This window comes from Ceratosolen solmsi, unplaced genomic scaffold (genome assembly GCF_000503995.2).
Source record: "Ceratosolen solmsi marchali unplaced genomic scaffold, CerSol_1.0 scaffold7, whole genome shotgun sequence".
Taxonomy (NCBI): Eukaryota; Metazoa; Arthropoda; class Insecta; order Hymenoptera; family Agaonidae; genus Ceratosolen; species Ceratosolen solmsi.
Genome location: NW_011948413.1, coordinates 16,799,804 through 16,815,174, shown reverse-complemented (window position 1 = coordinate 16,815,174; position 15,371 = coordinate 16,799,804). Strand labels below are relative to the sequence as shown.

Genomic DNA, 15,371 nt, shown 5'->3' with positions numbered 1-15,371 from the left:
GGGGGAGAGAGAGGGGGTGGGGAGAGAGAGAGAGAGAGAGAGAGAGAGAAAGAGAGAGAGAGAGAGAGAGAGAGAGAGAGACAGAGAGCGGCGGCGCAAGCGGCGATAAGGTCGCCGACGTGCGTAACGGGGGCAAAAACGAAAAAGTCGGTGTCCACGCGCGGCGCCGAGACGAAGATGAAAAACGAAGCGAGCAAGGGGGAAAGCCTCGGGAGCGACAATAAACAAGCGGAGGGGACGGATGGGGCTTGTGAAACGTCGCGGCGGATCGACGGCGCCACGAGCAGGGGGTTATCGGGAGGAGCGTAGGATCGGCGCCGATAATGCAGAAAGGAGGCAAGAGGCTTGGCCGAGACGAGGCGGCTTTTCTAATAGAGTCCGACGCCGCGGCCGACGCCACTCGTCGTGGGTCGTCGTCGTGACTCATTGTTTTGCGGTGCATTTTTTTCGCGCGATGCTCGCGCACACCGGCGCCCGGTCCCGCGACATTCGATGGACGGGAAGCCGCGGTAGCTGATTCGTGCGCGGGGCTTTTTGCCCGTTAGCCCCGTGGGAATAGCCGAGCGGCTCTTAGAGCTTCGGTTCTCTGGGGATACGTAGGGGGGATTGCTTACGACCAATGGGGAGTGCCTGGGGAATCGTTCATGAAAGTGCGAATGGTAATTAATGGTTTTCCTCGGCGTTATGAATAAATAATGAGTATCGAGTGGATGGTACGTACGGGCTACATAACATTATGAGGAATAAATTGAAGAAATCGGGGGAACTTGTAATGCAGATATACTCCTTTTCATTCTTGCGTGCTCTCTTCTTTTTATTACTACGCTTGATTTGGCCGCTAATAATCACAGCGAGTTACGTGAAATTTTTATTAGCAAACTTTGGTCGAAATTAAATGACAAATCGTATTGAGGGATTAATTAATGTACCTGATCGATGACGATCAATGATGAAAGATGCACTGACAACGTCTATTTCCATGATCTTAGCCAATTATTTGAAATCATGAATAACGAAATTATGAATAAAAGAGTCTGAGAAGTGATAAACAAGATTTTCAAATACCATCTCGATAATTTGAAATTAATCTAGCATAAAGCTGTTACGAATTTATCGAAACTATTATCGTTTTAAATGGCGCGTAATTGACAATCGAGGTAAAATGAGCAATGTCAAAATTGTCGATCATTTGTTTACGTAGCTCGTTGCATTATATAATAATAATGGTCTTCGTCAAATATTGTCGAGCGAAACTATTAATGCGTAGTGTCAGTGACGGCAAATTTCAATGCGTAAAACAGTTGTCTGAAATTGTCGTATTTAAGTTGCGCAAGTATGCAAGACTGCGTCCGTAAGTTTCAACTTGTCCTGCAATAAAGTAAGAGTAAATTGTGTGGGAGTGCGAGGAGAGAATGAGGAGGAGAGAATTAAATAACCCCTTTCCATATTTTTAGTCATTGTCACAAAAGTCCTTGTAAAATTTGTGCGAATACAGTGTTGTGGGAACAACTCATCGCAAAACTTAATGTACGTCGTAGGAGCGACTGATGATTGAAAAATTCTCACCTCGCAAACAACATTTAAACAACGGTTTGAAAATAATTTCAAAGTCTCGAGCGTGCGAACACGACCGATGACAACGGATCCGGAAAAGGGCCGTAGACAATGCGCTGCTCGTCTTCGCAGCCGAACAAAGGCGCAGATTTAGCTTCGCGAATGGCGCGATTAAACGACCGATGCGAGAGTTAGCGCGCGGAAGCCGTGGAGGAGAAGGAAGAGATGCGAGCGCTTAGAAAGGGGAAAACACCCGGGACCCAAATGGGCGGGCACGGGACGAGGGCAACGCGAGTGCCGAAGCGGGGAATGAGAAATTTGGGAGGGGGCGAGCGCCAAGGGGCTGATTATCGGGTGTCCGTTTATTTCCTCCTTTGATTGATTACCGGGAGTCACGCTCCCGGTGAATGCGTGCGCGCCCGTCCTTACGTCACGGCTCGCGAGAGTCGCGACGCTTCCAACTCTGGGGCCCGACGCCCGCCAATTGCATCAGTTGAGAGAAATCGGCCGCACTCAATTGAGCGCCAGTGCTGATAACGGGGCCGGGCTCGCGCCTGCGTCGCCATTCCTCGCTCCATTCGACGACGGCCTCTTTCTCGACGTCAGCGGCTAATTTCTTCTTTGGTCCCGTCGAGTCGACCCAACCATCCTTTCAGCCAGGCTATCAGACCGATTCACCACCACGCTTATCGCTATTGTAAGGATACGCGCGAGCTGCTGATTATTTGCAACGAGCTTACGCCAATGCGTCGATCTTCGTGCTACGGTACGAAGGTGCTTACATTTTTTGGTTACATTAGTCGATAAAAGCCTAGGTTAATGACTAATGCAATATGTACTTATTCTTACGATCTAATTGCGGTAAATCATGGAACTAGACGACAAGTCGGCTTGTAATTGCACAATGTACCGCGCAATAACGAACGATAAGCAATTTTGTCTTTTGAGACAATCGACAAGGCAAGTTTTTTTTACAGGTACGTTGAAATTCATTTAATATTAAATTGTATTACAAAGATAAACGATCGATAATTTACTGTCAAATTTTTTAGTATTGAATTTTATTTGAACTGTAATCGATGCAGATTACTTTAATAATAAGATAGTTAATAAATAAGTTTAATATTATCGAACGATAAATCTTTAATGTTGACTCGACATTCTTATGAAATTTCTATGGACTGTACGTTGAGTGTAAAACAATATGTTGAATCGGTTTAATTATGGAATATTCACGTATATGTTATTGTAAAATAAACTAAATAAAGAACCTATTCGCGTTCGATTAAAAGAAAAGGAAACTATATATTTTATAAATTGTAAACATTATTTTGGAAGCTGAAATCGGTCACTCAAAAGTATATTAGTCGAAAGTTATATGAAAACTATAATATTAGCGTACTTTCTTCTCCTTTTTTTTTTATTTACTAAGATTTTTACACAAAAGTTTCGCATAGTAATATTAAGGATGTTCAAAGTACTATAAATGGAGGCAAACGATACCCTATTTCTACAATTTTTTAAATAAAATTTTATAGTCTGATTCTAATTTCTTTTTCCCTCCTTCTTTTTTATACAATAATCAATAATTTTACAGTATTCTATGAAGCTGCACTAATATTCATTAAATTTCCAAATATATATACTTTATATACAAATCTAATTATATAATAATTCTAAAAACATATATGAATTTGTTCGAAGATCATGGAATTAAATAAATTCCGCCAATTAAAAGAATCCATGAATCTTGTATTAAATGTTAATATTTATCATTAATCTAATTTTATAAATTTTTAAAGGCTAAGCTAAATGGTGAAATGTCTGTCAGTAATTAATCTTAATTCTGATTAAATTAATTATTTAAATATTTTAATTATTATTATATTTATATCAATCATTGCATGTTTTTAATGCTATAATGACTATGAATCTCTTAAATATTACTTTTATAATAATAAAAATAACACATAAAATTTAATATTATAACTGTTCTAAGTTTTCTATGTGCTATTTAATGTAGTTATTTCTGCAGAGCGACAGAGAAATGATGACAGAGAAATGAGTTTTCAATGTAACAACGAGTGCATATGCAAATGAATTTATACTTGTATCCGTATAATCAATCGTTATTCGTAAGATAACATATTTATCATTTGCTATTATCAATTTGAAACATAAAAAATATATGAAAAATCAAAATAATTGAATAATTTGAAATACTCATGCAGCTTTAATTCCTTTGTTTTTTTTTTTTAAGAATAAGTGAAGGTTGAATATCTCAAATAAATTTTTGTAAGATTATCTAAAATACGTCACATACTAAATTGTAACAAACATCTCTAATGCTTTTATTTGCTTATTTGTGTTTTTATTCGTAAATAATTTTAAATTTCAATTTAAAATAAATTTACACTTCTACAGGCTAAATATGAACGACAAATAAGTCTTCTAAAGAAAAACGTACTGTATCGAAGCATTATAAAGACAACATTAATTAATGTTTTTATTCGTTTGTATTTTTAGAAAATTCCAGCTGTATATACACACCCATGGATGCCTGTATATGACAAATGGACGTATATATGACTTTGGTAAACAATATAATCTAAAAAAAATAATAATAACTTTACACTCTGGTTTACGTAATGTCGAGCGTTACGAGGACGATGCTGCTAGTTTGCATTATTATAAGAGGAACTCGAAGTCAGTTGTTGTGACAATTGGCGTCGCTTGCCAAAAAGCTCGTACCAATGGCAAATGTGTCGATCGTATTAGAAATAATAAAAGTACAGCGCAATAGCATAATATAAAGGTCGCGCCGTCTCCCTCCCGTTAAAGTGGTGCAAGAAAATTTAACAAACCGTCATCGGTCATGCCAGCGGAACTGCGCAGCAAAGTTGAAACGTCGCGCAAGGCCGCGTAGCCTTATAACCAACGAGGAGTAAATCCCCAGTGGTGCAATTGTCGTTGATATTGTGATCGTACCTTGTAGGTAAATGCGAAGAACGTCGGGCACCCCGTGGACGGTGCAGCGGGTGTTGGCGACGAGCTCCGGCTTCAGTGTACTTATCCGATTGGCGCTCACGTCGACCCAGCACAAGCCCGGGAAGCCCCGGAAATCACGCTCCGAGAGGATCACAAGGCGATTGTGCGAGGCGTTCAGCTCCTCCAGGGATGGCAGCCACGTCTGCGGACACGCGCAATCAATATCGCTTTCCGCTTACGCTCGTGTCGGCATTATTCTCGACTCGCTCAAGGGGGTATCTCTTTTCATTTAACTCGCTTAGCGCTTGGCACAGCCAATGCCGTTACGATTGGCTTGGAAAAGCCATTCGATACTCTTGGGTGTAAGGCGTAGCTGCGCCGATAGCGTATCTTGCTTAACGCGGCCTCTGTCGTTTTCTCTCGAGGCCTTCAGGCTCGCGTCGCTCGATTAAGAATTTTTAATGAAACCTACGTGCCCGTGAATTTTGGAACTCACCTCCGCCAATGTCAGATCGTAAAACAGCCAGGAACAACAGATTCTTTTTATTTAAAAACTCGAACAAGTATTAATTAGAATATTAATATTGGCCTTGACGCGATAAATGTGACGACGAGATGACGAAGAAAACTATATAAATTAACATCTACGAGCATGCATTATCAGAGATATAAAGAAAGAAGCGAAGGCTTGGCGGATGAATTCCAATTTGCCTCGATGAAGAATCGACGCGATCGCATCGGCGTACTTTGCGAGCGAGAAAATCTTAAGAGAGTGTAAGCGAATGGAGAAAGTAGCCCCTTGATCTTAGCTCGTGCTTTCGCTTACCTCAGACGTATCCTCGAGCGTCGTAAGCTCGTTGTGGGAGAGATCGAGGACGCGCAGGCTATCGAGACCCCGCAGATCCCTGAGTCCTATCGTCGGGCCCAGGGCATTGTGGCTGAGGTTGAGCCTCTGGAGCTCCTTCATACCGACAAAGATCGAGCCCTCGAGGTTCTGAAGCTCATTGTTCTGTAAACGCATATCCTGGATACTGGCCCCGGCCGTCTCATCTCCCTCCTCCTCCACGAGGTTCTGCAATACCACCAGGGGGGAAAGGATCGTTCGCTTAAAATACAAGTATATGCAAAAATCTCTGGACGCTTAATGTGATCGCTTGATCCACTGGTAGAAAAAAGGCAGGGGTCCTCAGGGTTTCTCTGCAAAGTTTCATAGTTGACTAATGATTGTTGCAGTTAATGGGTATTTATATTGTGCATATTATTTGGAAAAGTAAGTTTTCTCAATATCCTAACGAATCCTTAATTATCATAAGCGAATGTGTTTCTATTAGTGAATCATCTATTAGAGCTTATGAATTATTGACGTAATGGAAATCACCCCAAGTAATCATTAATTAATTAATCGTTAAAAATGGCTATTTACAAATATCGAATAACTTTTTAATGTTATCTTCTTATGGGGTTTAAATTATTTTAATATACAATATTAAACGACATTCGATAAATTCAAGACTTCCACGAATAGGTAATGTGTACTATTTATTTTGGAATTTTAAATAAAAATAAAAGGAAAAATTCTAATGGGCAGCAATAATATATTAATAATTATAAAAAAAAACATCTTTTATTTATCGACCAATAGTTCCAATTACATATACGCTTACATTACGTACAAAAATGAAACGAATATTATATAACCGAATAAATGTATTATATCATTTAATAATGAAATTCGTTTAAGAAATTGAAAAATAAACGAAATAGTAAAATTCAACAAACGTGTGTGTGTGTGTGTGTGTGTGTGTGTGTGTGTGTGTGTTTGTGTTTGTGTTTGGGGGGGGGGCTATTTTGAGTGAAAAGCAGTCATACAATCATACATTCGCGTTTCATATTACTTCGAAATTTTATGTGTATACGGGCCACTTTTTATTAAATGTATAATGAAATTGCAAGAAAGATCTATATATTTTATTTTTAATCATATCGAAGTAGTCTCCCTCTCTATTAAGTTTCAAAAGGATAAGTATAACAATTATGATAAAACTTCTATCAGGATTCAGCCAGTAGCCATATACACATCTTTATTAAAATAACGTATTAAAAATCGATAAAAATCGATTAATATTTCTTACTTTACTATATAAATTAATTAAAAGTGAATTCTAATTTGAATATATATATATATATATATATATAGATATCGTTCAATTTTAGTCAACTTTAATCTGTTAGTTTATGAGGGAATTATCTTATTTCATGCCACAGACCTTCTTGTTTTATGGAATTGAAACGAAGACGATGAGCCGTATAGAAATTAATTTACATTAATTTTGAAAGCCAATTTTTTAATTATAATTCAGTTAGTTTATCATAAAAATTGTAATAATTAATGAGCAATCGATAGTTCGAAGGCAAATCAGCGGTAATTATTTAACTACAATACTCAAACTGACGGATACATTATATTAGAGGGTATTTTTTTATTCATATTCACCAATCATTCATTTAACGCCCACATCGAACATTTGACTTCGGAATTTAACATTTGCAATATTGATAAAAGCGCGGATCTGCTTTGGGGACACTTTTCGGGATCATTTTTCTACCAGAGGTGCAATAAAAGCATAAAATCAACTCACCTCGGTTGGCGATCTACCGCGCAAAAGTCTGCTAATCTTATTGCTCGAAAGATCGAGTAAGCGCAGCTCGCGCAATCCGCGTATGGAGGCGAAGGAGAACTCGCGCAGATCGTTGTGGGTGAGGTTTAAGCACTTCAACGATTTCAGGGGATAAAGGGCGCTGTTGGTGCTGCCGGTGCCGTCGACATTGACGTTCCCGTCGCCGCCGAGCGACCTCAACGAATTGTGACCGAGTTCCAAATCTTCCAGCATCTCAGCCTCGACGAAGTCCTCCTCGGTCAACTGCAGGCAGTTATTTTTACAATTTGTTGTCTTCATTATTCTTTTATCGCGTTGGTGGCTCAAAGAAACGACGATTAAAACTAAAACTAAAACTATCAGCTACAGAATGTAGCTTAATTTTAATGTATGATAATCTGAAATAATAGTTTGTCGGTTATATGGACAAGACGATACACAATTGTGCTCAATTTGACAAGGCTTACGCAGCTACGCGAATAGAGGGCCTCGCATTTTATTAGGAACGTGACGATTATTTATTTAAAAGGTCGATCGTGTTGTCCAGCTACCAACCGATTGTAAAACGTAAATTCGCTGTATGAATCAGAGGTCCTGAGACGGCAAAATGTTCATTCGGGACCAGTGATGGTGAGCCGAAGATTATTAAGGAATGGGAGATGGAGAAAAGAATAGGTGGCGTATACGTTATATTGTCCAGTTTTTCTTTTCCTCTGTGCACAGAATCCAAAATTAGACTGAACTATACTGTCATCGGCCTTAATTGACAGTTGCGCAATGCAAACTGCTTACCGATCTATGTATGCTTGACATTACTTGGCGTAGGAAAAATCTTTGGCAAAAACTGAAATATCGAGCAAAAGAGTTCATTCTTTTGGTTTATATTATTTTTTTGTTATCGTGTATAAATTATTCTTAAAGTAATGCGGACACTTGGACAGCGAAGGTGTGATTTCTTGTTTTTGCTACCTTGTAGTGACGTGTCGTTAAATCGATGCTTTATACATAATACCTGGGAGTTAAAAATCAAAAGATACTGGATTGATTGTAAAATGGATGTGTAAATGTCTTGGTAATGTTGAATAAGCCCTTACGAATTACTCGCAAAATAACATTCTGCGCGCTTAAAAAAGACTTTAATTAGGATAAAAATGTATCGCAAGAATAAGATAAAAAAAGCACCAGTGTTAAAGGATAATCCTGAAATGCAGATTTATCCGTGGAAATAAAAGTAAGAGTAAAATTAGCTGTGTTTTAATGTTAAAGCATTAGTATTCGGCATTAATATTTTGCTGTGTAATTTCTTAATACATCCAGCGCGTACATAATACACACATAATTAGACACAACTATCGCAGAAATGTAATTCGTAATTGCTGAATGAAGTATTTCCGTTATTTGCATATTCTTATTTTATTGTCTATGTATAGTGAAGTTTATCTTAACCCAATTAATATCTTTTATATTTTAAAACTCACTCGATACTTCTAAAAAATATCTTGCACTTATCACTTCAAATTCACGTATTTTTTTTTAAATTACCATAAACATTCGTTATTGAATAAAGAATAAAATTTAATAATGATAAAGACTTTGCATTCAATCTTGGCATAAGAGAAAACAAGTGAATTGCATAAGTAATAAATAAAATAAGAAATTCGCCAGCAATTATCAAATGTAATCTGCGTGCGAGGGTGTATGCGCTCGCGCGCGCGTGTTAAAATTTTGGATAATGTACTTTCAATAACCGTCGCTTTAACAATTAATTTACTTTATTCGGTATAACAAACTAATATTTTATACGTTCTATCAATAAATAAGTAAGACTTTTTATTTATATATTCGAATATGACTGATATTCACAAAAATTTCATTAATCACTTGAATGTAACTATAAACAAGAGTTTCATAAAAGTTTTTTTTATTTTTTTTGTGAAGAATATAATTATTATTCGAGTGAATAATTTATAAATAAACCATTTCTCAATTATTACTTCAAAAATTTGACTTCGATATTTTACAACTTTCTTCATTATATTCCGGCAACTAATTAAAAATAAAAAAACTTTTCAAACTTATTTTTCCGTTTAAGTAATAGAGAACTTTTATTATTACTTTTATTCCTTTCTCCTTTCCCCCCCTTCTCACTCTCTCTCTCTCTCTCTCTCTCTCTCTCTCTCTCTCTCTCTATTCCCATATATTTATCTATATATCTATCTATCTATTTGTTGCGTAATTTATCGTTAAACGATACAGTTTTGTACATTGATATAGATTTTGATGATGATTTTTGTTTTTTTTTCGAATATTAAATAAAATAATATAAACCATCGAGAATAAGATCAATATGTAAGGATGAATATTTAATGTAGCAGTCTTGGCGATATTATGAAGATAGAAAATCAGGCAATGAAAAAAATTTTAAAAATTAAAAATTTTAAATGTAATCGAGCAACTGCTGAAATATTAAGCCATAAGCTTCTATTGATAAATTTGTACTAATAAATTGCATAATTTGTTCGTTGTCTTGGGAAAATCTAGTAGGGCAAATTAGAGGGGCGGGAAGGGGGTGGGGTGGAGAAAACGGATCCCAGAGACAGGACAAAGCCAAATTTAGCAAATTTGGGGATCCCAATGAACGAGCAACTCTCCACATAAGCATCGCCATTATATTCCCTCCTAAGCCCAATCGAGGCATGTAATCGGCTTATAATCATCGCGGGCAACGCCGAGGCCGATAAGGCACAATCGCTGGCTCGCTCGGTTGGACGGTCGGCTGCTCGCGCGGCTCGAATTCACTCGACGAAAGAAGTTGTACGAGTATGCACACGAGCTCACGCGTCAAGCGGAGGAAGCCCGGCAACGAGCGCGACTTAATCCAATAAAGCAGCCGGCGGCTGCTGGCGCGCGCCGACGGAAACACTCCATTCGGTAATTACGAATTACGTTTCTGCGATAATTGCGCTTAATGCAGGCCACGCACCGCGCACGCGAGGGAATTCGTCGTTTTATTGCTGTCTCGCGTCTCTCTCAGTCACCGCCGCCAGCAATGGCTAGATGAGGATGAGCTTTTGTCGCGAAGGACAACTCGATGTTACGAGCTTCCTCGGCTTTGGCGCACATTTTTTCTGACATTAGTCGAGCTTTATAGAGCGGCGGCGTCAGCGTCGGCGGCGGCAATGACAGTAGACAACGAGTCGGTTAGGGGACGCAAGGCGAGGTAATTTCTTTCCTAGCAAATTGCGAAACAATGCTATTCACGGGGCTCGAGCGATGGGTCATACCTGCAAAATGAAAATTATGCGCGGAGATTTATTTTAGCCTCGAAAGCTCTTTTAAACTTATCACGTGTTTTGAAAATAGATCAGTATGTGTGCCCATAGATAATGTTACGATAAAGTAGATTCAAGCGATAGGGTAAAGTAGAAGAATTAAGTCACAATGATTAGTCGATGTCAAGAATTAACTATTGACATCGGCACTCAACTTAAATAGCTATTATTTCATTTATCAAAAAGACATATAATTTCTACTATAATTATTACTCCATATTAATCGCTATTGGATCGTTAACTATGGCTGTAACCGTAACACAATCGTATTACAATGTATATAGCGTTACGTTTGCTAAGACCGCGCTCTCGTAAGTATCGGGGAATAATTTTTTGTTCTCGCGTGCGCTTATTTACGCACATGTTTATTGAAATGTAAATTATTGGCAGCTTCTCGCCGAATTCGAGTAAATAATCAATGTGTGTAAAGTGGTATCTCAATGAACGCGTCTGTCGATAATTGTACACGACTAATATAAATTGGCAAATACTTTGGTGCGTAATTATTGGATTCGAAGGTCGCAATTTGCGCTTATTAAACCAGCGTGGCCCCTCCCTCCCGTCACGGCTAATCTAATGTAATAAGTTAAGTAATCAGAAATTGGCACGTAACGTATTATTCCGAGAGAGCCCCGCGCCGAAGGATCGTCGCTATCCCCGGACGAAGAGACGGAGCGAGCGACGGACACGAGCATTTTTCCATTATATCCAACGGCCACCTTGGGATTGGGGTTGAAGGATGGACGGGGAAGGGATAGGGCATACAATAAAAGGAGCAATCTACGGTTGTCGCATTAGACTCACCACTTGCAGGTCATTGTAAGAGAGCTCGAGGAACTTGAGCCTACGCGCCTTCTGTAGCGTGCCGTCGAGGCTGCCGATTTTGTTGTGCTGCAAAAAGAGCGACTCGAGACGATGGAGAAACCGAAATTCCGTGGGCAAGTGAGTCAGCTTATTGTCTGCGGCGTAGAGCATCTTCAAATTGTGTCCCGAGGACGGCAGCTCGCCGTCCAGAGACGTCAGCTCGTTCGCGTTTATCAACAGCCACTCGAGCTGATTCAAGTGCCTGGAACGAGCGAAAAGTCGAGAGTTGTAGAGAGAGAGTAGCGGGCGGCTACCGGGTCAACGGAAATTTTGGGGATGTTTGAATTTAATGATCGAGCTGAATCTTGGACTCCGCGGCTAAGGGGACCGATTTATGATCATATGCTCGCTGAGGGTGAGATAGCGCGCGCGCGTCTCATTTATGGGCTTTTATTTTTAATTAAGCCCCTCTTTCTCCGCTCTATTGCATACTCACTTTTCTTACTCCATGTTTATTTAAGTTGAAGGCTGTACTTTAGTGGGCCATGCACAAGCCTTCGGTGATTTCTGCGTCACGTGACAGCGGCGACATTACTTTGTGCCACTGAATTTTAGTATAATGTTTGCATCGTTCCGTGGCTCACGAGTGATTAAAAATACCATTATTGTTCGTTCGTATTGCAAAGCGTGAACTCTTCTGCGGAAACACATAGATCTTGGGTTCATCTCGCGGCGCGCATGTGTGAAACAGTGCTAATTAAAAGAGTATTGCGTACGTCATGCATTAAATGAAGTACAATGAATAATCGCAATAATTAGTATTACGAGTTTTCGTTGATATGTAAGGCTATTTAACAAGGTATTGTTGTTTTGTGTGCGTGTGTGTGCGCGCGCGCGCCCGACCGCGTTCAAGTATGCGCTTCATTAAACTGGCCTATGTAAGCTTTAACCTTGGAGTAAATGAATACTTTCTGCTTTTATACGTAATTATGTGATATAATGCCGCTCGTTTTCGAGATGTACTCAATTGGCGAAAGGTCATTTATGGGAAAGATGGATAACTTACCTTAGAGTACGATTTAAACTCATCAAATGATTTCTGCCTACGTGAAGGTGCTTGACCAGAGGAGGCAGCGAACCGGGCACCATTTCCGCTATCGAATTTCCCGCCATCAAAAGATATTGCAAGGTCGGATTGTACTGTAAGCAAATGTTATATTCCATTTTGAATTTGCGTAATTGATAATTTAAAAAAATGATAATGCTAGTTCGATAAATTAGCAAATTTAAGATGTTATTACTACTTTGAACTCGATGTCAAAATTAGGTAATATTCAATTTCAAATTAATAAATTTTGATGAATATAATTAAATAATATACTATTATTTGTATTTAAATAAACACATAAAATTTGTATCTCTTGCTTTAAATAGTTTTTCGTCAATACAATACTTTTAAAATACATTCAATACAAATATTAATATTAATATTAATTAATTAATTAATTATTAATATTAATTAATTATTAATAAATTAATACAAATACAAATACAAATTTTCTTGACGGTAAATTATAACTTTATAGTGAAAAAAATTATTTCTTTTAGAATACATTTGTAAAATATCCTTTTCTTGCAATATTGAGAGCTCTCTATTAATAATTAAAATAGCTCCATTCTTGGTCTGGACCAAAAAACATTCTGAAAATTTTCTTATACTTTTCAAATGAAATACGCTGCTTACATCTGTACATAAAACTTCTTAATTTTTCTTCCAATTCAAAATGCATTAAATAACTTATTAAAAAATTATACACAACAACAAAAGGAATAAAAATTTTAATACATTCAAACTAAACTTTTGAGCCAAATAGAACAGTTTCTAATTACTTCATTAAACAAAAAACTAATTAAGATTTATTATATTTACATTTAAGATAAGTGCAATGAAAAAGTTTCTCTTTTAAAAAATGTTTTTGATAAATCAGCCATTTTTATACTTAAAATGTTAATAAAATTCATCAATTATTGACTAAATTTAAAATGTATCTATCGACGCAGTAACATTAAATTTATTACCAGTTGAATTATAAAGAATAAAACTTAATTTTTATAAGAAGTTACATCGTCTTTTAACAAAATATGTGCTTTTACTTGAAATAACAGTAATTATACAATGTTATTTAATAAATTCGTAAAAAAACATAAATTGAATCATACGAAAATAATTTTTTCTTTTATAAAAATAATTTTAACTTTAAATGCCAATTATTTGTAATGTGTAGATATTCTATTTTCGTTTTCTTTAAAACAATAAATAAATATTTCTCTAAATATTAGATAAAGTAACTAAGTATAGATCGTTTTAATTAAAATTCTGTAATTTTTTTATCAGAAAGCTTTTCCAACCATAAAAAGAATTTCGGACAACATATACAAGTAAGAGAATTTTATTTTATTTTATTAAAAGAAAAATATTCGCATTAAAAAAAAAAAGAACACTATTTTCGTTAATAATATTATCGTAAAAAGAAAATTACTCATTATACATTTTCTCTCACATAATGATTAATATATTTCTGACAAAAGATACAAATACTATGTTGATAAATATTCTACATTCTATATTCTTCTTTCATGTGTCTAAAAGAAAAAAAACCTACTAATATATTACACTGTGATTTAACATTATTTTATATAAATAATATATAAATATAGATAAAAATTGTAGTTAAAATAATAATTTAATTTTTTTTTATATTAATAAAAAAAAGTACATATTACGTATTTAGTTTTAAAAATTTATAAAAAATCTGAATGTAATTCCTATTTCACTGATAATAATTTCATTAGATATAAATACTGTAGATTAATAATATTTTTAAATAATACCAATTATAATTAACTGTAATATTTTACTAATTAGTATTGTCTTACTGAAACTATAAAAAATTTATCATATTCAATGTTTTTCTATATCTACATTAATAATAATATTTTCAATTAAGTTTATTAAACAGCAACATATTTATTAAACAACATATTAGCATTGCCTTGTAAATATATTACTAATATTTAATAAGATATACAATTAAATATCATACTGATATTCATGCCATTTAGATTGTAGTTTTTGCATTTAAAATAATATTTTATACCATTCTGAATATTTAAGAGGAATTATTACAATTCTTATTTAAAATTTTCAATTTAAAACACAAATGACTAAAGTTTTGTTTACCAACTTAATAATTTTTTTTATAAAATTCGATTAGTTATTAAATAAACAAGTAATTATAATCTAAAATACAATGTACTTTAAATTATCTTAACAATAATTATCTAGGAAATTAATAATCTTTCTAATAAATTTTGTTTCAAATTGATAATTTTACGGTTACTGGATTTATCATATTAATATTGCTAACCACAATTGCAATAAATAAATAAATAATTTTTTATTTAATTATAACCAAAATGAAAAGAAATTACATAGTCTTATAATTAAAGAATTTTAATAAAATGACTATTCATTAGCTTATAACTCATCTTTCTAAAACAATAACACAACTTTTTACATAATATACAAATAAATTCTTAAACTCATAAAATAATTACCCGAAAAAAAAATATATTAAATATATATGTTAATGAATAACCTATTTATAACGTTAATATTGCAAAATTGTGTTTTTTGTGTATATTTCAAATAATCTTATAGTGATTTTTTTATGTAAATAGTAATTCTCTAATAATAGCTGTAAAAAATATTTAATATCATAATAGTTAGTAAATTAAATAATACTATATGTAAATATAATTAATAAATAGTATTTATTAACATTGACAATAAAGTGAGCATATTTTAATATAATATAAAATAAATTTCATATTTATGTTGGTTAAAATACTAGATCGTGTTTAAATATAAAATTTTAATTATAATCCGAATTCTTATTAATAATGTAAAAACAATATTTTTCAATGAATATTAATATTTTTAAATTTATAAAATGGCTTTAATAGTTGAAATTCA

At 35.1% G+C, this 15,371-nt stretch overlaps 1 protein-coding gene across 1 annotated transcript in view; it reads right to left on the bottom strand.

Annotated features, from left to right (window-relative positions):
- The window catches only part of ltl (leucine-rich repeat-containing larval translucida), a 42,409-nt gene that overhangs the window by 6,125 nt on the left and 20,913 nt on the right, over positions 1 to 15,371 (bottom strand). The window contains exons 4-8 of the mRNA XM_011506323.1: positions 12,402 to 12,535; positions 11,336 to 11,597; positions 7,182 to 7,463; positions 5,369 to 5,647; positions 4,543 to 4,744 (exon numbers count right to left, since the gene is read on the bottom strand). Of these exons, the coding sequence (XP_011504625.1) occupies positions 4,543 to 4,744; positions 5,369 to 5,647; positions 7,182 to 7,463; positions 11,336 to 11,597; positions 12,402 to 12,535 (1,159 nt within the window). The remainder of the gene's footprint in view (positions 1 to 4,542; positions 4,745 to 5,368; positions 5,648 to 7,181; positions 7,464 to 11,335; positions 11,598 to 12,401; positions 12,536 to 15,371) is intronic.